The following is a 24,114-nucleotide window of genomic DNA, read 5'->3' on the forward strand; positions in this document are numbered from 1 at the left end:
GGCTGAGATGAAAAATGATTATTTTAGTCTTCCTATTGCTTAACTGTAAAAAGAAGAGTGGATGGTGAGCTAGGTATCAGTAATAATGAATTCAGGGTTGTAGTTATGGGTGATTTCAATTTCTCCAATATTGACTGGTACCTACTGACTGCAAGAGGGATAGATGGTGCTGAATTTGTCAGGTGTGTACAAGAAGGATTCCTAAATAAATTCACAAGAGATCACAGTGAAGTTGAAATTGAACAGACCTGTGCGCTGGACAATGTGGAAATTAAAGAAGTGGAAGGGTTGGAATTTCTTAAAAACATCAAGATTGATGTCTCTGGGATCAAACGCAATATACCCCAGGCTACTATGGTAAGTGAGAGAAGAGATAGCTGGGGCAATAGCTCTGATCTTTAAATCCTCTTTGGCCACAGGGGCAGTGCCGGAGAAATGGAGAATGGCAAATTCCCTTCATTAAAAAAGGTAATAGGGAGAATCCTGGGAATTATAGACTGGTGAGTCTTACAATAATGGTGTGCAAACTAATGGAGAAGATTCTTAAAGGATAGGATCTAAGAGCATTTGGAGAAGTACAGTCTACTCAAGGATAATCAGCATGGCTTTGTGAAAGGAAGGTCATTGCTCACGAGTTTAATTGAGTTTTTTGAGGAGGTAACAGAAAAAGATAAAGATAGGGCAGTAGATGTAGTCAACATCAAATTTAGCAAGGCATTTGACAAGGTCCCCCATGAGATACTCATTCAGAAAGTCATGAGGCATGGGATCAGTGGAACCTTGGCTGTGTGGATAAAAAAATAGGGTTGCAGGAAGAAAGCAGAGAACAGCAATGGAAGGAAAGTATTCTGCCTGCAGGCCGATGACTAGTGGAGTGGCACAAGGATCAGTTCTGGGACCCCGGATCTTTGTGATCTTTATAAATGACCTAAATGAAGAAGCAGAAGGATGGGTCAGTAAGTTTGTGGATGGCATGAAGGTTGGAGGAGTTGTGGTTGGAGGAGTTATGGATGGAGCTGAAGGTGTTGAAGATTACAAGAGGATATAGACAGGATGCAGAGTTGGGCAAAAAATTGACAAATTGATTTCAATCTGGATAAGTGTGAGCTGATGCATTTTTGAAGGACAAACCAGAAGGCTGAGTACAGGATTAATGGATGGTTACTTAAAAATGTGACGCTTGTGTCTATGCTCCAACCCTCCAGGCGGAACCAGCAGAAAAGGACAAGTTCTACACCGACCTGCGCAACCTCATCCAACGCACCCCTACAGCCGACAAGGTTGTCATCCTGGGCGACTTCAACGCTCGTGTCGGCAAAGACTCAGAAACCTGGCCAGGAATCCTGGGCAAGCATGGCGTCGGCAAGTGCAACGACAATGGGCGCCTCCTGTTGGAGCTCTGCGCAGAACAGCGGCTTGTCATTACAAACACCCTTTTTCAGCAGAGGGACAGCCTTAAGACCACCTGGATGCATCCCCGATCCAAACACTGGCACCTCCTGGACTACATCCTGGTGCGAGAAAGTGACAAACGAGATGTGCTCCACACCAGGGTCATGCCTAGCGCGGAATGCCACACTGACCACCGGCTGGTTCGCTGCAAGCTCAACCTTCACTTCAAGCCAAAGCCCAGGAACAATAAAGCCCCCAGAAAGAGGTTCAATGTTGGAAACCTGCAGTCAGACGAAGCGAGAGGAAACTTCCAGGCAAACCTCAAAGCAAACCTCGACGATGCAACCCGCCTCACGGACCCGTCCCCTGAAACCCTCTGGGATCAGTTGAAGACTACCATACTGCAATCCACTGAAGAGGTACTGGGCTTCTCCTCCAGGAAAAACAAGGACTGGTTTGACGAAAACAGCCAGGAAATCCAGGAGCTGCTGGCAAAGAAGCGAGCTGCCCACCAGGCTCACCTTACAAAGCCGTCCTGTCCAGAGAAGAAACAAGCCTTCCGCCGCGCATGCAGCCATCTTCAGCGCAAACTCCGGGAGATCCAAAATGATTGGTGGACTAGCCTCGCCAAACGAACCCAGCTCAGCGCGGACATTGGCGACTTCAGGGGTTTCTACGAGGCTCTAAAGGCTGTGTACGGCCCCTCACCCCAAGTCCAAAGCCTGCTGCGCAGCTCAGACGGCAAAGTCCTCCTCAGCGACAAGATCTCCATCCTCAACCGATGGTCAGAACACTTCAAATCTCTTTTCAGTGCCAACCGCTCAGTCCAAGATTCCGCCCTGCTCCAGCTCCCTCAACAGCCCCTAAGGCTAGAGCTGGATGAGGTTCTCACTTAAAAATGTAGTTGAATAGTGGGACCTTGGAGTTCAAATACATACACCCCTCAAGGTCGCCGCCCAGGTTGATAGGACAGTTAAGAAGGCATATGGGATGGTGGGTTTCATTAATAGGGGATTGAATTCAGGAATAGAGAAGTCATGTTGCAACTCTACAAATCTCTGGTGAGACCACATTTAGAATATGGTGTCCAGTTCTAGTCACTTCATTACAGGAAGGATGTGGAAGCTATGGAGAGGGTGCAGAAGAGATTTACCAAGATGTTGCCTGGATAGGGAAACAAGTCTTATGAGGCAAGGTTAGCAGAGCTGGGACTTTTCTCTTTGGAGTATAGAAGGATGAGAGGAGACTTGATAGAGATCTACAAGATAATGAGAGACATAGATAGGGAGGATAGCCAGTACCTGTTTCCCAGGGCAGGATCAGCGAACACCAGAGGACTTAATTACAAAGTTAATGGAGGGAAGTTTAGGGGAGACACTGGGGGTAAGTTTTTTACACAGAGAGTTATGGGTGCCTGGAATGCCTTGCCAGGGATTGTGGTGGAGGTGGAAACATTAGGGGCATTTAAGAGGTTCTTAGACAGTCACATGGATGAAGGAAAAATAGAGGGTTGTGGGGTAGGGTGGGTTTAGTACATTTTTTGGAAGGAATATATGGGTCAGCACAACATTGAGGGCTGAAGGGCCCATACTGTGCTGTATTGTTCTATGTTCTATAATGAGTTTATTGTCATATACTTAAGTACAATGTATATATATCGTAAAATTCCTAAAATCCAGACTTCTCAGGGATTGGTTGGTCCAGGGTTTTGGTTTTCCAGATTCTCATGAAGTACTTTTAAAATTCAAATTTAACGAGAATAAAGAAGAGATGAACAGGTAAATTTTGATAGTTTATTAACAAAACATTTTTTCAAATAAAATACAAAGTGCAAAAATTTCAGCAACTTCTGTGCATCTGTCAAGTCAACTTTATTTATCGTTCATACCATGCTCGCATGGTAGGACGAGAAAGCATTTCTCCAGGATCACTGAACATATTTACTTAGATATAAGTAAGTTAGGAAAGCAGTTAACACATTAAAATATTAAAGCATTGAGACATGTACACTGAAAATCCACAGAGCACTATGAACATCTGTACTGTGAGTTCAGGAACCTGATGGCTTAGGGGAAAATGCTGTTTCCCACTCTGGAGAAAGGTCTCGAGTGCTGTGGTACCTCCTGCCAGATGGCAGAAGGGAAAACAGTTTACGTGCAAGATGTGTGGGTTCATTGCTTTCTGCCTGCATCAAGTGTAGTAGACGTCCTTCAGGCTAGGAAGAGGTTCCCCAATGGTCTTTTCCGCTGACTTCACTATCCTTGCTAAACTCTAAATTAAAAATTTTGAGTGTTTTCGATAATTTCATATTCTCTGGTGGTCCAGGTTACTGGCATTCAGATTTTTGGACTTTTCCTGTATCCTGGAATTCTTACTTGCTGGCCAAACAAGTGTATATCAACTATAACAGTATACTTTAAATTACCCGGTATGGAAAGAGGTAATAAATATAAAATGCAGATAGATAAATAGTTTAAGACAAATGTACATTTCAACAATGCAGACAGACAAATCTTCAGGGTAGTTTTAAAGTAGTTTGTGGTTAAGGTGGTAAGGTAAGTTTCAAGAGCTTTAAAGACATTGGATTAAAACTGTTCTTGAACCAAGAGGTGGTGGACTTCATCTGTGCCTTCTTCCTGAAGGTGGCTGTGACAAGGATGATGGGAGGCCTTTATGATACTGGCTGCCTTTGTGAGGCAGCGGCTTGTATAGATGTCTTCAATGGATGGGAGGTTGATGGACTCAGCTATGTTTGGTACTTTCTGCACGCGAACCAAGCCAGGCCGTGATATAACCTGTCAGTTTCCAGAGTACACCTGCAGAAGTTTGATAGAGGAGCTGATGATATGTCAAATCTCTTCAGATTTCATAGAAAGCGTAGGCATTAGTAAGCCTTCTTCACAGTTGGCTGCAGGAGAGTATACTGATATACTTATAGAAGCCATTTAATGTCTAAAATTAAATTCTCAAGGGACATTTCATAGATGAGGAAAAAGAGGAAGTCATGGATTCCTTTTTTTTAACTTTATTTATTTGTTCAAAAAACAAATAATATATGATGTATTCAGCAATTAAACATGAACATGAACATTTTTAAAAATATATATATGGAAAAAAAAAGAAAAGAACCCCCCCCCCCTCCTTCAGCCAACTCTCCTAAGGAGAGCCATAAAAAAAGAAAAAAGAAAGAATATTAAAAAAATTAAATATATGTATTAAAATCTAATCAATATAAATTGAAATGTAAATATTCTGAGTTTTACAGCCACTTATTAATAAAAAAATTATAATTATCATGCGAAACGTACGTAATTTATGGATTCCTTTTGTAACCTTTCTGAAAGAGTGCTGGACACAATTAAATGAGTAAGAGCAGAAGTAATATAGGGCAGATTTTCTGAGCTGAACAAAGGATAGAAAGGCGTCAAACAAGAGAGACTACAGATGGTGGAAAAATGGAGCAACATAAAAAGCTGGAGGAACTCAGTGGGACAGGCAGCATCCATGGAAGGCAATAGACTGTCAATGTTTTGGGCTGTAACCCTTCATTGGGAAAAGCAAGAAAGAGGGTAGAAGCCCAAATAAAAGGGTGGGGGGGGGGGTGAGGAGCATAATGCAGCAGGTGATAGATGCTTATAAATGGGAGGGAAAGACATGGGAAAAAGTCATAAGCTAGGGGGTGATTAGAAGGCAATGTAGAGGGCTGAGGAAGATGCACTCTGATAAAATAGTAGATCATGGAATGAAGAGGCAGAGTGGGGAGTTAGAGGAAGGAAGGTGTGGATTATGAGCAGGTAGAGAGGGCAGAGGAGGGGAAGAGAAGGAAAAGTGATGGGATCAGAGGGATCAAAGAGATCAGAGGGGGATGAAAACAAGGGGGAAGGTTTACTGGGTATTGGAGAAGTTGATAGTGATGCCATCTGGTTAGGGAAAGGTGCGGTTGATCTGCCTAAGGGGGTGGGATGTACTCAAAAGAATGCAATTTGTGGAAGTGAGGGTCATGTATAACTCGGCAGAACAGTGTTCCTTCAGACTGCACTGCACACAGCATACAGTACATAATACACACATATATACATAAAGATATAATTTTTTTTTAAGTATCAATACTTTGGAATCATTTACTTGTTACAGGATACTGTTCATCAATCTCACAGCCTTTTTCCCAGGAAGAGGCTATTTCCCAGCCTGGCAGTCCTGATTTTGACGCTCAGGTACTTCCTTCTTAATGGTAGTGGGTCAAAGATACTGTGTGTTGGATGGAAAGGGACTTCTATAATTCTTTGAGCCCTATTTAAGCAATGGTCCAGGTAATAGAGGAAAGGGAGTCCCCAGTGATCTTCCTGGCTATTTTGACGATCTTCTGTATTTGACTTCTGGTTGGATGCTTTGCAGCTACCGAGCCACATAATGATACAGCCAGACAGGACATTCTCAATTGTTCTCCTGTAAAAGGTTGTCAAGATGGGGGCCGGTAGTATTGCCCTCCTCAGCTTCCTTTGGAAGTGTAGGTATGGCTGTATTATCCTGACTAATGAGGAAGTATTCTGGGTCCATAATAGGTCATGTCTATTTATTTAGTTATTTATAAATATGGACAACATATTTGAGCACCTGCAAGGAAGGATAGAGTCAACGAGTAATTTGTAGAATACATGGTTGGGAATTGTTTTACTTTGATGGAGAATTGATGACAGAATGCCCACTTTGAAAATAATTGCCCAGGTTCCTGAGCACAAGGAACTTATTAAAACATTTAGCGATGGAGCAGGGTAACAGGCCTTTCTGTCCCATGAGCCCGTGCTGTCCAATTACTCCCATGTGACCAATTAACCTTCTAACCCTGTATGTCTTTGGAATGTGAGAGGAATGTAGAACACCATTGTCTTATGGTCATGGAAACCGGAGAACCTGGAGGAAACCCACGCAGTGGAAGGTACAAACTCATCACAGACAGAACTGGATTCAAACCCAGGTTACTGATCCTATAAGAGTATTGTACTAATCACTATGCTAATTATTCCACCCAAAACGATTAACAATCTTGGAGATTTAGCAGAGTTGAAACCCCAGGGAAGAAAAGGTTAGTTTCATGAAAAAGATAGAGTCAGAGAAGACATGAGGAGTGAGAAGAGAAAGGTTTATCTCCATCAGCATGAGGAAGCGACAGGAAAAGCTGAATGGACGGTCCCAGTTTGAATAAGGAAATGCCCACAACCTTCTTGCTCTCATTGGCAGGGTGGAGAATTCATTACCATAAGGATGGGAGCAACAAGAAAGATTACCGACCATTCTATCTCCTCCTCAGGGTCTCTGAGGAGGATCTTAGTAATTCCACATGAACAACTAAAGAAAACATTTATTTTAAGATAGAAAACTATGTTATCTTTATAAACCAGAGCTGAACAAAAATGCTGATGTTGAAGATCTTCAATTCAGCAGAAAACACTGATTAGGCAGCATTGTGCAGAGTGGAACAAGCTCACTGTGGTGAACTGCTGTACACTCATTTATCTGGCTCTGCCCCATTCTATGACTGGACCTGTGGCTCCTTCCTCTTGACCCTGTATAAAGGCTCCAACACCATGACCCCTCACAGCACCAGATGACCTCCAAGTTTATTGTAAATAACAACCTACTGTTAGTGCATCACAAGCTCACTGTCTCACCTTCATAGTGATGTGTTGTAGATTAGGAACACAGATTTAACCTTGCTCCATTTTCCCCAGATTCTGACTCGTCCTCCCAATGGTCCCAGATTCATTGCCTATTCAGGTGCTGAATGAACTTATCTGAGCTCAGAAAACCATAGGTGTAAAAATAACCAGTTAAAAAGATATAAAGGACCACAATTCCTTTTCATGACTAATGTCTAGAGGCAAGTGTGAACATCCACTTGGTTGTAACACTCCTTAAGTCATCAAGCACACTCATTTCCAGGTTTAAATGGCCATTGAGACAAGATTTGGCACATGATTTCACCATAAGTAAGTGTCTGTCCTTACAGGAGATGATTCCTAAAACATAATGCAGCAACAGGCCATTTGGCCCAACTGTTCATGTTGGGATGTTCCATCTACATGAACTGATAGTTCGAATCCCATTTTCCAAAAAAGAGAGAAAATAAAAAAAATGGGAAAAATAAGTTGTTACAGTGTATTTATTTTACAAATGAATTTAGACAATCATGTCTCTATGAGTCGTCAAAACACTTATTGTAGTCATGGAGCCATACAGCACAGAAACAAGCCCTCTAGCCTGATGAGTCCATGCCAACCACTAAGCATCCACTTACACTAATCCGACATTAATCCATTTATTCTTGCCACATTTCAAAGATTCCCCAATTCCATTACTCACCCATGCACTTGGGACAATCTTCTTTTACAGAGACCAACTAACTGACTAGCCTGCATATTTTTGGTAGATGAGAGGAAACCAGAGTACCCAAGGGAAGCCCATGGAGTCACAGGGTGAATGTGCCCACTTCACACAGATAGCACTGGAGGTCAGGAATGAATCCAGGTCACTGGAGCTCTGAGATAGCAGCTTTGTGACTGTGCAGATTTAGAACACCCATTTATGAATGAACCATATCTTTGGAATTTCTTCATGATCAGTATAAAATTCCAAGCATAATTTTCTTTAAATGTCCAATTAGTCACTGCTTCCAGTTCTTAGCAACTTGTGATCAATGGGCAGCAAGTTTCTGAGCTTGTGTGTGGGTGGATGGGGATTCAGGAAGGAAGTCATAATTATACATTACATATGTTTAATCAGTGCACACCATCAGTCTGTTAGTCTAATGCTAGTTAGTTGATCAAAGCATTTCCACACAAACCTGCTGCACTCATTTTCATGCTGCCTCTATTTATTCCCCCAAAAGTAATGATTTGAGCCACATTGAAGTTTAAAACCTCTATTATATCTCTTAACTTCACAGCAGGTCTCTTATTATCACTTTGAATGCCCTTATTTTTCAGATTGTTATGTTCACAACTGTAAAAAACAAATTGGTAAACAACTCATTTTGTTGATTTCATCCACTCCTTTATTTTTTTGGAACAGTCAATTAGGATTTTTGGCATGATGTGATAACATCTTCCTGACCTGACATTATCTAACATTCATGAAATTGATAGCTTACAGTTTAAAAGGTTTACATTTTTAAAATTAATTTTTAAAAAATTTTACATTTTAAATGTAAACTTGGATCTCCTATTAGGGAATGAGATAGATCAGGTGACAGAGGTTTGTGTTGGGAAACATTTTGGGTCTAGTGATCATAATACTATTGGTTTTAGGTTAATTATGGAGAAGGATAGGTCTGGGCCAAAGGTTGAAATTCTTGATTGGGACAAGGCAAATTTCGAGGAGATGTGAAAGGATGTAGAAGGTGTGGATTGGGATGATTTATTTTCTGGGAAGGATTCAACAGATAAATGGAGGATATTCAAAGGGGGAATTTGAGAGTACAGAGATGGTGTGTCCCTGTGAGGATTAAAGGAAAGTTTAGAAAACATAGGGAGCCTTGGTTTTCTAGGGATATTAGGAATTTTGTTCAAAGGAAGAGGGATGTGTACAACAGGTAGAGACAGCAGGGAATAAATGAGGTGCTTGAGGAATATAAGGAGTGTAAAAAATCCTAAGTAAGAAATGAGAAAGGCTAAAAGGAGATATGAGGCTGCTTTGGCAGGCAAGGTAGAAATAAATCCTAAGAGTTTCTACAGGTAAATTAAAAGAAAAAGAATAGTGAGGGATAAAATTGGGTCCCTTGAGGATGAGGGGCAGGCTATGTGTGGAGTCTGAAGAGATAGGGGATATTTTAAATATACAGATTAATGAGGAAGTAGAGACAATCAAGATAAACAAATCTCCAGGTCCTGATAAGATATTCCCTAGGACACTGAAGGAGGTTAGTGAAGAAATAGCTGGAGTTCTGACAGAAATATTTTGAATGTCATTAGCAATGGGGAAGGTGCCGGAGAATTGGAGGTTTAAAAAAGGCTCTAAAAGTAAATCAGGTAATAATAGGTCTGTGAATCTGACTTTGGTAGTAGATAAATTAATGGACAGTGTTCTTAGGGATGGAATATATAATTATTTGGATGACCAGGGACCGATTAGGAGTAGTCAACATGGTTGAGTGCATAGTAGATCATGTTTAACAAATTTTATTGAATTTTTTGAGGTAGTTACGAAGAAGGTTGATGAAGGGAAGTCTGTGGATGTTATCTATATGGACTTGAGTAAGGCCTTTGACAAGGTTCCACATAGGAGGTTTGTTAGGAAGATTCAATCATTAGGTTGAAGTAGTGAAATGCATTCAACAATGGCTGGATGGGAGATGCCAGAGAGTAGTGGTGGAAAATTGTTTGTCAGCTTGGAGGCTAGTGACTAGTGGAGTGCCTTAGGGATCGGAGCTGGGTCCATTGTTGTTTGTCATATATATTAATGCTCTGGATATGGTCAATTGGATTAGTAAGAATACAGATGAATCTAAAATTATGGGTGTTATGGACAGTGAAGAAGGTTTTCAAAGCTTGCAGTGGGATATAGGCCAGTTAGAAGAGTGGGTTGAAAGACGGCAAATTGGGTTTAATACCGATAAGTGTAAGGTGCTACATTTTGGTAGGACTAATTAGCAAAGGTCATACATGTTAAATGGTAGACAATTGAGGAGGCAATTGAACAAAAGGGTTTAGGAATTCTGGTACATAACTCCCTGAAAGTGGAGTCACATGTAGATAGGATGGTGAAGAAAGCTTTTGGTATGTTGGCCTTCATAAATCAGAGTAATGAGTACAGGAGTTTGGAGGTCATGTTCAAGTTGTAAAGACCAAATTTGGAATATTGCGTGCAGTTTTGGCCACTGAATTATAGGAAGGATATCAACAAAATGGAGAGAGTGCAGAGATTTACAAGAATGTTGCCTGGGTTTCAGGATTTGAGTTACAGGGAAAGGTTAAACAGGCTTGGACTTTACTCCTTGGAGCATAGAAGAATGAAGGATGATTTGATAGAGGTATTTAAAATTATGAAGGGGACAGATAAAGTAAATGTGGATAGGCTTTTTCCATTGAGGTTGGGGAAGATTCAAACAAGAAGGCATGGATTGAGATTGAAGGGGGAAACGTTTAGGGGGAACATGAGGGGGAATTTCTTTACTCAGAGGGTGGTGGGAGTGTGGAATGAGCTTCCTGCCAAAGTGATATGTGTGGGCTCAATTTTAATATTTAAGGAAAAGATGGATAGGTATATGGACGAGTCTGTGCCATAAAATTTACAGCCAATTAACTTACACCCCTGATTCATTTTGAATAGTGGGAAGAAACTGGAATCCCTGGGGAAAACCCATGCAGACAAAGGGAGAATGTGCAAACTCCTTACAGACAGCGTGGGATTTGATCCCAGGTCCCGATTGCTGGTGCTGGAAAGGTGCTGCGCCAACTACTACACTAACCATGCCACCCATAAGTTAAGATCATATTTTTAATTTCACTCTTAATGATCGTGGGGGGTGGGGCATTAATTCGTAGGCAAACTCTTCCTTTTCTACCAGGGAAACAATGACATTTTAACATTTCCTTTTGTTGTTTGAGTAGAATAAAGTAAAAAAGACCAGAGTAATGTAAATAGATTTTACCCAATCTCTTTATGGACATCACAGAACCTTAAGGACTTCTGTATATGCCTGGCTCAAATTTAAAGGTCTTTCTGAGGACTCTTGAGGATGCTCATTAGATATTCAGAATTTTCTGATTTGATGGTCATGAGGCCTGGGGTTCAATAGATCTGCTTGGGCCAATCCATTTAGGCACACTGAATGTTCCATCTGTTTACTTAATGAAGCACATTTATCAGCCATCATATTAACTGAAGATATTAACAGATTTTAAACAGACAAATAAAAGTCATCAAACTATTTCTTTTTTGGTTGTTACAGTTCAAAAAATACAGTATAAATGACTCACAACGTCACCGTGATGCTACATCACCCCTGAAACAATGGGTAAACTCCCATCGTCTTTCATTCACCTTGATTATTGAAAAAGTGGCTTAGCTTACCATACAAGCAAAGCAAAAAACACAACTCCATTTGTTTTTGTAAGTTGCCTCTTAAGGGTTAATGTTATTTCTTTCTGTACTGATGTTGCCTGACCTACTGAATGTTTCCAGAGTCTTTTATTTTATTTTATTTACTTAACTTCTTGTTAGAGAAACATCCAAAGATGTTTCAAAGAAAAAACATTTGGGAAGAAAATTGATTGGACGTGACACCAATGGGTTTCAAATGACAAGTTGATACAAGTGTCTTTATGGGTGTGAACCATGTATGTAGTATCTATACAGGAGGTCAGGCAGGGATGAGAACCTGTGAAAGCTACAATTAAAGAATTAAAATAAATTTATCAATGCTTGGCTAAGATGAAAATTGCAAATTTATCATCAAAAGGACAGTGAATTTTACCCTTTTGATGATGGAGCGCATTTTTTAAACAATGAGGAAACAAATGTCTACTGTAAGATGAGAATAGAACATTTTCAGCATCATGAATCTTTGGAGTACAAAAAGACAAAGTTCTGTTTTGCGGAAACTGCCAAAATGTTTGGTCTGGAAGTCAGCCTGAAGAAAACTGAGGTCCTCCATCAGCCAGCTCCCCACCATGACTACCAGCCCCCCCACATCTCCATCAGGCACACAAAACTCAAAACGGTCAACCAGTTTACCTATCTCGGCTGCACCATTTCATCGGATGCAAGGATCGACAACGAGATAGACAACAGACTCGTCAAGGCAAATAGCGCCTTTGGAAGACTACACAAAAGAGTCTGGAAAAACAACCAACTGAAAAACCTCACAAAGATTAGCGTATACAGAGCCGTTGTCATACCCACACTCCTGTTCGGCTCCGAATCATGGGTCCTCTACTAGCATCACCTACGGCTCCTAGAACGCTTCCACCAGCATTGTCTCCGCTCCATCCTCAATATTCATTGGAGCAACTTCATCCCTAACATCGAAGTACTCGAGATGGCAGAGGCTGACAGCATCGAATCCATGCTGCTGAAGATCCAACTGCGCTGGGTAGGTCACGTCTCCAGAATGGAGGACCATCACCTTCCCAAGATCGTGTTATATGGCGAGCTCTCCACTGGCCACCATGACAGAGGTGCACCAAAGAAGAGGTACAAGGACTGCCTAAAGAAATCTCTTGGTGCCTGCCACATTGACCACCGCCAGTGGGCTGATATCGCCTCAAAACATGCATCTTGGCGCCTCACAGTTCAGCGGGCAGCAACCTCCTTTGAAGAAGACCGCAGAGCCCACCTCACTGACAAAAGACAAAGGAGGAAAAACCCAACACCCAACCCCAACCAACCAATTTTCCCCTGCAACCGCTGCAACCGTGTCTGCCTGTCCCGCATCGGACTTGTCAGCCACAAATGAGCCTGCAGCTGACGTGGACATTTACCCCCTCCATAAATCTTCGTCTGCGAAGCCAAGCCAAAGAGATACATGACATCATATTCAACACTGAGATTCTTTTCCCTGTGGGCCAGGTAGAATTTCTACTTATCAGTGGTGCAAAAAACTGTACTTAAGAAAAGAGAAATGTAATCAAAGATAGAAATGTAAACTACCGACTGTGCAATAGAGAAAATAAATATGGGAAAGTAAGAGTCCTTAAATGAGTCCCTGTTTGAGTTTGTAGTTGATGAGTTTGATGGTGGAAGGAGAGTAGCTGTTACTGAACCTGGTGGTGTGAGTCTTGTGGCATCTATACCTGACAACGGCAGTGAGAATGGAATATGTCCTGGGTGGTGTGGATCTTTGATGATGGTTGCTGCTCTCTGTTGGCAGTGTTCCATGAAGATTTTTTCGTTGGTGGTGACTGTTTTGTCTATGAGGTGCTGACTGGCTGTGAGAACAACCTTTTGTACGGCTTTTCCCTCAGAGGTATTGGTGCACCCATGTCAGGAGCTGGTCAGCTCCATATAGGCAGCTGGTCAGCACACATTCCACAATAGACCTGTAGAATTTTGTCAGGGTTTCTGATGTCATGCCAAACCTCTGAAAACTCCTGAGGAGGTAGAGACACTGAAGTGCATTCTACACAATGACGTATGTATGTTGGGTTCAGGAAAGATCCTCTGAGAAATTGACTCCCAAAAATTTGCTTACCCACTCCACCTCTGTTCCCCAAATGATCACTGGATTGTACAACTCTGGTTTTCCTTTCCTAACATCCACAATCAACACTTTAGTTTTGGTGACATTGAGTGCAAGGTTGTTTTCAATGCAGCATTCAGCCAGGTTTTCAATCTCTCTCCTCCGTGCTGACTCACCATCCCTTTTTATACAACCCACTGCCATGGTACCATCAGCAAATTTGTAAATGGTGTTGTTGTCGCACCGAGCCACAGTTTATGGCATATAGAGAGTAGAGCAAGAGTCTAAGAATGCAGCCCTATGGTGCTCCAGTACTGATGAAGATTGTGGAGGAGATGTTCTTACCAATCCTCACTGATTGTGGTCTGGAGGTGAGGAAATCCATGATCCAACTACACAGTGGGGTGTTGAGTGCCAGGTCTTGGAGTTTGCTGATCAGTTTTGAGGGGATGATGGTGTTAAGTGCCAAACTGTAGTCGATGTGTGCATCTTTGCTGTCCAGGTGTTCAAGGGCTTTGTGAAGAGCCAGTGAGATGGCATCTGCCGTAGACTTGTTGCCGCAATAGGCAAATTAGAACATTAATGTCGCGGCTCAGGCAGGAGATGATATGCTTCAACACCAGCCTCTCAAACCACTTCATTACTGTGCATGTGAGTGCCACTAGTTGGTGGTCATTTAGGCAGGTTACCACAATCTTCTTGGGAATAGGTACAATTTAGGGCTATTTGAAGACAAGATGAAACACCGAGATGACTAATGATGTATCAGTCCCTTTCCATGAACAATGCTGTCAAATTAATATTTAGAGCCAACAACTTTTATTTTGTTGCGTCTTTAACGTAATATACAAATTACATTGGTACAAAAACTGTAATTGCGCCAACATAGAAGACTTCATGCAAGATGACCAAAACCTTACTCAAAATATTGATTTTAGAAAGTGCCTTGATTGAGCTGGTGATGCAGAGGTCTGGAGAGGAAATTCCAGAAAGTTCACCTTCAATTGAACCAAGCATGGCCAACAATGGTGGTGGGGAGTGGCGGGGGGGGGGGGGGGGCAAGAATCGGGGAATGAAAAGAGGCTAGAGTTGGAAGGTTATGTGGATCATAGGGATTAAAGGATTGGAAGAAATTACAGAGGAAGCAAGAAGCAGAGGAATATGATGGTAAAATAATTGTGCAATGAATTGGGGGGGTTGGTCAATGTAACTCAATAAACATAGGGGTGATAAGATATGTTTATAAACATATGTTTCTGGGGGTAAATGGGAAGATTATGAAGGGCAGCACTGAATCATTACTTTGATGGCAACTAAAGCATTAAAATAAAACAAATGTTAAAACTGAAGCCTTATAGCATACAACTCTTACCAAGTGACTTAATTTCATGTAAAGCTTAGTCCCTAAAGCACCAATATTATACCTGTCACAGCAGCTGTCCTTGTAACTTCTTATAAGGTTGTTGATTTGTAAAAGTGTGGACTGCTTTGAGCTACACATTAACTGATTGAGGTTTCTGAAATTTGTTTCATATTAGAATTCAACTAAGGGAGTGATTAATTTAGTTTATACTTAAGCTCTGGTCCTTTAAGTTAGTATGCCAACAATTTTTGACACCTAAGATATCTGAAAAGTTAATTTGTGAAATCAAGGTAAGGAAGCAACATCCTTGTGTTGAAATAGAGCGCAAATACATGAATTTATATTGTCTGTCCAAACCTTTGGACAAATATGTCCACAGTGTCCACACCTAAAACATTGATCCGGAGACAAAATACTCCATATTCTGTATTTCTGAACTGAAAATAGCAAATGCTAGGAGTACTCAGCAGGATTAAGTCCATATCTGTGGAGGGAGCCTTTCAAGGTGATGATTTTTCACTAGATCTGAAAAAGTTCAAAACCATTCATCTCTGTTTTTGTCAGTGATACTGACAGACTCCTTGAGTCTTCCAGGTTCATCAGCATTCATTTTGGTACAAGGGCTAGCTAACTTATATCTTGTGGTTTAAGAATGCAATCAGGGAGTGATACATATCATCATCTTTAAAGGTTATGTGTGCATTAATCAATGAATCAGTTATGATTCATTGTACATATAGTCAGAACAGAACTTAGATTTGAGCCACCAAAAATTTTTCTCCTGCAGGCATTTTGAAATCCAATAGCAAATGGGATAAATTCTAACCTGATTACTCATAGCTAAAACACATCTCCAAATAAAGACAATTTAAATGTGGTTTCTTTATAAATTTCTGTTTGAATTCAAGAATTTACTGTTTATTTACAGAATATGGAATAAAAAAATACATATTTGTCCCTCCCTCAGTGAAGAAAATGATTCATGAACCACTCTGAATCTGTGAATAATAAAGACCTTGGTACCTTCAATAGTGAACAAGGACCAATGCTTTTTTTTAGCTCTTTTTACAGTTCTTTCCCTTCCAATCTGTATCCTCGCTTGAGTAATATCATGCAGTTAACAGAATGTGTATCAAAGCCAAATATGTGGAATAGCATCTGCTACTCTGTCTATAATGAATGTTGATGGTATTTTTTCAGTTGCATTGCTGGTGGAATTACCAGCAAGCCTAGACCTGGATTCATACATACCCATTTTCCAGTCGCTAATTGATGTATAGAGAATAAACATCCTTATTGGAGAGGGTGTGTGGATGCTTCATTGCCAAACACAAGTAAAATGAGATTATATCTGTACCTTCTTGAAACAAATTTGCAATGTTTAAACTTGTATGTAAGTATACCGATAGCTGGTTTTCGAACCTAAGCTGGTACCCACTTGCCCAATACCTCATTCACCTAATAAGTAAAAGGCAGGACAGTGAACCAGACTGATAAATTTTCAAAGACTAAAGTAAAATAAATATCATTAATTTATTCAAGAAATTTATGTTTCATAAATAGCCTTGCAATTAAGCTGTCTCTGTTATCAAAGTTAATCAGGCTGGAATATCTGAACATATTATTCCAGCCACAATGCTAAAATTGAGTTTTAACTTTAGTGCTGAGTATTTTTAAAGCAAAATTATACACAGTTAATGTTTACCAATGATAAATGAACAACAAATATCTATTTAATCAATGGAAGCTAACATTTTTTTAAAAATCCAGACATTTACAAGGTGGAATTTTATGATCATTTGCTTACTGGATGTAAGAGTTAAATGTTTCACATGAAACCCCAACCCTATTCTACCTGGTGTCCTGAAATTTATTCTCTCCATCCAGGTACAGCAATAGCCCATGGAAGGTGAACCTGTGGCAATTCCTTCATTGTAAGTTGAGAAAATCCTTTCAATTAGCTTAAGCTAAAATGATGCCACCAGTCCACAACTAGAAGCCTGGGATTTTCACGATTAATCTGGGGTAACTGAATATGAAAGCTAATTGTTGCATTCTAAACTTTTAATACCATTGATAGCATTGAATGATGATATTCATCATCCTTGATCCATACACAACACAAAGAACCTACCTCACAATGTGATCCTTCCCCAGAAAGAGACCAAGATTGGTGCAGCCCTCCCTTCACCTCCCATATCAGTGGCCCCAGGCAGAAATCTTGCCCTTCCCTCATTTCACTCTCATCATTCCTGAACTCCTTCATCCCTTACATGCCCCTTCCCCTTTTTCTTATTTATCTGGATGAAATATATTCCAGAAGCACAAAAGGAAAGGAAATTATAGAAGCTCTGACCATTATTTTCTAGTCTCCATGGCTATATAAAGGGTGGCTAAAGCCCATTGATAATAATGCATCATTGTTTAAGAAGGAAGAGAAAATAGAAATTACAGGTTAATTAATTTAACTTCTGTGGTGAAATTAATTTTAATTCACAGTATAAACATTCCTTTAAAGAGGCATAGATTAATCAGGAACAGCCAGCATGGACTTGGTAAGGAAAGAGATTGTCAGACAAACTGAACTTATAAAAAGTAACAAGAATGGTCAATGAAGATCGTATTTTAGGAGTTATTGAGTCATAGAGCTCCATTATATCCATATTGACCTCATTGCCCCCCCCCCACACTAATTCCATTTGCACATATTAGAACCATATCATTTTATGCCAGGGAAAACAGGGATAAAGAAGCGATTCACTTGTGCTTCTTCCAACCCAATGCACTACATTTAGTGTTCACAATATGGTTGCCTCCACATTGTAGAAACCAAACGCAGATTGCATGATCGCTTTGCGGAGCACTGATCCAATCAGGTCAATGAAAACATGAGCTTCCTGTTGTCTTCAACCCTTAATTCCACATCCCACTCCCACTCTGACCTATCCATTTGTGGCCCCATGTACTGCCAAAAGGAGGCAGTACTGGCTTGAGAAGCAACACCTTATCTTCTGACTAGGCACATTGTGACCTTCTGGACTCAATATTGAATTCTAAAGCTTCAGGGAACCAGTCATATATCTAGGAAATTAGCACAGTATGTTTATTGTTCTCTCCATGGCATCCATTTCCAACCTTGTTTTGGCTATGAGCTACTTAGGACTCTGCTCAAAATTTATAAGCCCCCTTCCCTATGAAGCAGTTAGGTTTAGTTGGTTTCTTCTGTACTTCTCTCCAACCGACTACATAAAAAACATATAAAAAAATACATGATTTCAGTCCATGACCCCCCTCTCCCTAAATGTGCTGCAGCCCTCATTACAAATGGCTGTTCTAACAGCCTAACCTATTGGAACTGTCGTCCTGCTTAGCATTTTACAATTTGCACATTCTTTTGTCTATGTTCTCTTTCTCCAACTGCCACCATTCACTCCTTAAACACTCTTTGGCTTATTCCCCAGTATCATACTTCTCCTCCATCTTCCCTACAGAGTTGTGAGTTTCTCTTCAGTTCTGGGAAGAACTATTATTTTGACAATGAGGTTTAACAATGTTCTGGACACAGATTTCTGCAATATACATTGACCTAAACACTGGGGGCATAATAAGTAAGTTTGCAGGTTATTAAAAAATTGGCCAGGAGTTTGGCAGGGAGGAGAACATATTTAAGCAGAAGAAGATTATCTGTTTGGCTGGACAGAAAAATAAATGGAATTTAATTGAGGAAACTGTAGGTATAGCATTTGGGGATGTGCACAGGACAATGGAATACACAACAATGAGAGGCAATTGAATGGTGTGGCAATCAAAGAGACCAGGCCATATTGGATGTTTTCCCTTGTTAGCTGAGACATATATCACAAAGCAGGGAGGTCATATTAGAATGCATATAACAATATCAGGCCACAGGCTGAGTGAGGGAACACTCTAGTTACCACAATACTGGTGTCATGTAGAGAGTGCAAAGAGATTTACAAGGATCTTGGTAGGTGTGGAAAATTGTAGCAACAAGGAAAGATTGGATTGGTTATTTCTTTTGAAGAAACTGAACTGAAGTTGTAAAATTATAAGGAGCCTAGTTAGAGTAAATAGGAAGGGTTGATTCCAATCAACAGAGGGGGCTTGGATTTGATGTAATTAAATTAAAGGGCAGGTGAGGAAGATATTTTTCATATAGCAGAAATCCCCTCATATTTAAATAGCATATGGATGTGCATTTGAAGAAACAAGTCTGTAGGGCTGTGGGCCTGGTACTTGAAGCTGGGATTTGGCAGCAATAATTTTTTCAAGCAGTACAGACATGATGGGCTGACTGGCCTCCTGTGCATCAATTTTCCACGATTCCATGATCCAAGTGTCTCATCACTTACACTCTCTTCTGTGTCCAATCCCAGAACATAGAACAATGCAGAACATTGACCCTTTGGTCCATCATGTGATGTGGCCCATAAAGATGTTAAATTCTCCCTACCTCATAAACCTCTATTTATCTTGCATCCAACTGCCTGTCGAAGTCCCTTAAATGCCTCTATTGTTTCAGCCTCCACCATCATCCCTGGCAAGGCATTCCAGGCACCCACTGTATAAAAAACACCCCTGATTTCTCCCCTAAACTTCCCTCCCTTTGCTTTGTATAGATGTGCTCTGGTGTTTGCTACTCTCACTCTGGGAAATAGGTGCTGACCATTTATCTTACCTATACCTCTCAGAATCTTGGCAACCTCTGTTAAGTCACCTCTCATCCTTCCTCAGTCCAAAGAGAAAAGCCCAAGCTCTGCCATTTCAGGCAATATTCTGGTAAGTCTCCTTTGCACCCTCTCCAGAGCTTTCATATCTTTCCTGTAAAGAAGAGACTAGAACTCAACACAATATTTTAAATGTGGGCTCACCAGAGATGTATAGAGCTGGAACATCACCTCAGTGCTCCTGAACTTGATCCCCTGATTAATGAAACCTTCTTAACTGTCCTATGAATTTGCACCCTAAGTCCCTCTGTTCTTCCACATACCATTAGCTATGTACTCTGCCTTCAATTTTGACTTACCAAAATGCAGCACCTCACACATATCCATTTTGAACTCCATATCCTGCTGTAACCTAAGACAGACTTCAGATTTTAGATTTAAAACTTATTGTCAGAGTACATACATGGCATCACATACAATCCTGGAATTATTTTTCTGCAGGTGAGGCAGAATTATCACTTATTGGTAGTGCAAAAAAACCCTGTACAGAGTGTACACATGTAAACAAATAAAGAACTGTAAACTGATAATGAATGTAAACAAACTGACTGTGCAATACAGAGAGAATAAAAAAACAATAAAGTGCACAAGTTAGAGTCCTTAAATGAGTCCCTGATTGAATTTGTGTTTGAGGAGTCTGATAGCGGAGGGGTAGCAGCTGTTCCTGAACCTGGTGGTGTGAGTCTTGTGGCACCTACACCTTTTTCCTGCTGGCAGCATTGAGAGTGGTGTGAATCCTTAATGATTCCTGCTGCTCTCCGATGACAGTGTTCTCTTTAGATGTTCTCTAAAGATTTTGCCAGTGATGTCCTGAGCTTTGTCCACTACCTTTTGCTGGGCTTTATGCTCAAGGGTATTGGTGCCCCCATACCAGGCCATGATATAGCTAGTCAGAACACTTTCCACCACACATCTGTAGAAATTTACCATGGTTTCTGGTGTCATATCAAACCTCTGCAAACCCCTGAGGAAATAAAGCATTTAGCACCATCCACAACACCTCTAACCTTCACATCAACAGCAAATTTACTGACCAATCCCTTTATTTCTTCGTCCAGGTCGCTGACCTCCAGGCAGAATACTTTCCATCCAACTACTCTTTACTTGCTACAGGTAAGCCAATTCCATATTGATATAGCCAAGATTCCATGGATCCCATGCCTCATGACTTTCTGAATGAGTTTCCTATAGGGGACCTTGCCAAAGGCCTTACTAAAATCCATATACACCATATTTACTGCCCTACCTTCATCAATTTCTTTTGTTACATCCTCAAAAAACTTAGTTAGGCTCGTGAGGCATGATCTTCTCTTCACGAAGCCACGCCAACTATCCCTGAGAAGGCTATTTCTCTAATGTTTGTAAATCCTTTTCTAAAGAATCCTTTCCGATACTTTTCCTACCATTGCTGTAAGACTCACTGGCCTAAATTACTTGGATTCTCCCTATTGTCTTTTTTTAAACAAGGGGACCACATTTGCCATTTTCCAATCCTCTGTCACCTCCCCTATGGCCAAAGAGGATGCAAACATCATCGCCAACGCCTTAACAATTTCTTCTCTTCCTTCCCATAGCAACCTGGAATATATCTCATCCGGTCCTGGAGTCTTATCCATCCTAATGTTTTTAAGAGGATCCAGCACTTATTCTTTCTTAATCTCAGCATGGTCCAGCACATACACTTTTTCTATTCTTACCAAAGTCCTTTTCTCTGGCGAACACTGGAGCAAAGTATTCACGTAGGACCTTCCCAACATCTTCCACCTCTAGGCACATGTTGCCTCCTTTATCCTTAAGCAGCCCTACCTTCACTCTCATTATCCTTCTGTTCTTCACGTAAGCATAGAATGTCAATAGGGTTTTCCTTAATACATGGCCTTCACATGCTCCTTCTAGCTCTCCTAAGTCCTTTCTTAAGTTCCTTCCTGGCTACCATATAATTCTCATGAGCCCTTCTTTTTTTTGCTTCCCATCTAGAACCATAGAACATTACAGCACACAAACAGGCACCTTTGGCCCTTCTAGTCTATGCTGAAACATTTTTTTTTGCCTAGTTCTGCTGACCTACACCAAATCCATAGCCCTCCATACCCCTCCTATCCATGTACCTGTCCAAATTCTTCCTAAATGTTAAAATTGAGCCAACATTCTCCATTTCAGCTGGAAGCTCGTTCCACACTCCCACCACTCTCTGTGTGAAGAAATTCTCACTCATGTCCCCCTAAACTTTTCCCCTTTCACCCTTAATCCATGTCCTCTGGTTGGTATCTCACCTGCCCTCAGTGGAAATAAAAACCTATTGTAGTGAGCTGAGCGACCACGCAGTTAGACAGGCCAAATCACTGCCTCAGTCATCCAACACAAGATGGCACAGGCCCCCTTCCCTTTCGAGGAGAAGCTCGTGGTTGGTGACACACGTGTTGCCCAGGGGACAGCACTGCTTCTGTGTTGCGTGCCACTGGACAGGGAGTGATGCTACAACAAGCTGACGTTACTTCCTAAGGCCAGCATGCTCCTCACAGGAAGTGGATGGTCTCCCCGAGCAGCGTGAGGAATTCAAAATAAAGTTCAGTTACTGGTTCACCTCATGCTGTGTGGTTGTCTCTCATTTCGGTGGTGCTGCCGTTAGCAGACACTACACTGTCTGCATTTATTCTGTCTATCCCCCTCATAATTTTAAATACCTATATCAAATCTCCCCTCATTCTTCTACTCTACAGGAAATAAAGTCATAAGCTGCTTAACCTTTCCCTGTAATTTGATTCCTGAAGTTCCAGCAACATCCTTGTAAATCTTCTCTGCACTCTTTCTATCTTATTGATATCTTTCCTGCAGTTAGATAACTAAAACTCCAAATGTGGCCTCACCAAAGTCTTATAAAACTTTACCATAACATCCCAACTCTTATACTCAGTACTTTGATTTATTAACGCCAATATGTCAAAAGATCTCTTTACCACCCTGTCTACCTGTGATGCCACTTTCAGGGAATTAGGTATCTGTATTCCCAGATCCTGCTGTTCTACTGCACTCATCAGTGCGCTATCATTTACTGTTTATGTCCTTTCTTGGTTTGTTCTTCGAAAATGCAAGACCTTACATTTGTCTGCATCAAATTTCATCTGCCATGTTTCAGAGACCATTTTACCAGCTGGTCCAGATCCCTCTGCAAGCTTTGAAAACCTTCTTCGCTGTCCACAACACCTCCATTCTTAGTGTCATCTGCAAACTTGCTGATCCAATGTAACACATTATCATCCAGATCATTGATAAAAATGAGAAACAACAATGGTCCCAGCACTGATCCCTGAGGCACATCACTAGACACAAGCCCCATTCTGAGAAGAAATCATCTTTGGCTTCTCCCGTCCAGCCATTGTCAAATCCAATGATGTATGCTTCCTTCTTCCTCTTAACTAGTTGACTCATCTGTTTTGTCAACCACAGATCACGTTTCCTTCCATATTTTCCCTGTTTCAATGGGACAAACCTATCCAGAACACTGCACAAATGGTCCCTAAACATCCTCCACATTACTTATTTGCTTTCTCCCGAGAACATCTGTTCCCAATTTACTTTTCATAGTTCCTGCCTCATCCCATCATAATTAGTCCTTCCCCAGAGAAACACTTTACCATTTTGTCTGTTTTTCTCTTTGTTTACAACAATGCTAAAGCTCAGGGAGTTGTGGTCACTATCACCGAAATGCTCCCCCCACTGTTACCTGGCCAGTTTAACTACGCAGTACTAGATCCAGCAAGGCCTCTTCTCTAGGTGGCTGGTCCACATATTGTGTCAGGAATCCTTCTTGGACACTCTTGACAAATTCTGCCCCATCTATCCTTCTTGCAGTAAAAAGGTGCTAGTCGAATCTCTCATGACAACAACCCTGTGATTTCTGCACTATTCCAAATTTGCCTGCTAATTTGTTCCCTAGTGTCCCAAGGGCTATTTAGGGGCCAGTAGACTATTTCCAATTTCTGCTTTCCACCCACACCGACTCAATAGACACTCCCTCGACAGTCCTCCTTTTCTGCTGTGATACTATCCCTGACCAGCAAAGCTATTCTCCCCATCCCATTCTTTAGCACCCCCCCCATCCTATCCCTTTTGAAACATCTAAACCTGGTACCTGCATTAGCCAAGCCAGTCCTTACATCAGCCCAGTCTCTGCAATGGCCACAATATTGTAATTCCATGTTCTGATCTATGTTCTAAGTTCATCTCCTTTCTTCCTAATACTCCTGGCATTGAAATGGAAACATTTCAAATCCTTCAACTGATGACATTTATGCCTCCTCCCCTGCCCAACCTTCTTTCCAAACCCACCACACATTGTATCATCCTTTCCACCTTCTGTCCCATTTTCGGTCCTCACACTGTGGTTCCCATCTCCAGCTTAAACTAATTTAAAGATCTTCATTCTGAAAAGATCATGA

The 24,114-nt window shown here is 41.1% G+C and overlaps 1 protein-coding gene across 1 annotated transcript in view; it reads left to right on the plus strand.

The window, feature by feature from the left end:
* Nucleotides 1–22,249, plus strand: part of LOC138756743 (uncharacterized) — a 54,524-nt gene extending 32,275 nt beyond the window's left edge. Inside the window, exons 4-5 of the mRNA XM_069923128.1 lie at nucleotides 20,734–20,788; nucleotides 21,250–22,249. Of these exons, the coding sequence (XP_069779229.1) occupies nucleotides 20,734–20,788; nucleotides 21,250–21,296 (102 nt within the window). The 3' untranslated portion in view covers nucleotides 21,297–22,249. The remainder of the gene's footprint in view (nucleotides 1–20,733; nucleotides 20,789–21,249) is intronic.
* The last annotated feature ends 1,865 nt before the right edge of the window (nucleotides 22,250–24,114 follow it).

Source organism: Narcine bancroftii, chromosome 3 (assembly GCF_036971445.1).
Source record: "Narcine bancroftii isolate sNarBan1 chromosome 3, sNarBan1.hap1, whole genome shotgun sequence".
Classification (NCBI taxonomy): domain Eukaryota; kingdom Metazoa; phylum Chordata; class Chondrichthyes; order Torpediniformes; family Narcinidae; genus Narcine; species Narcine bancroftii.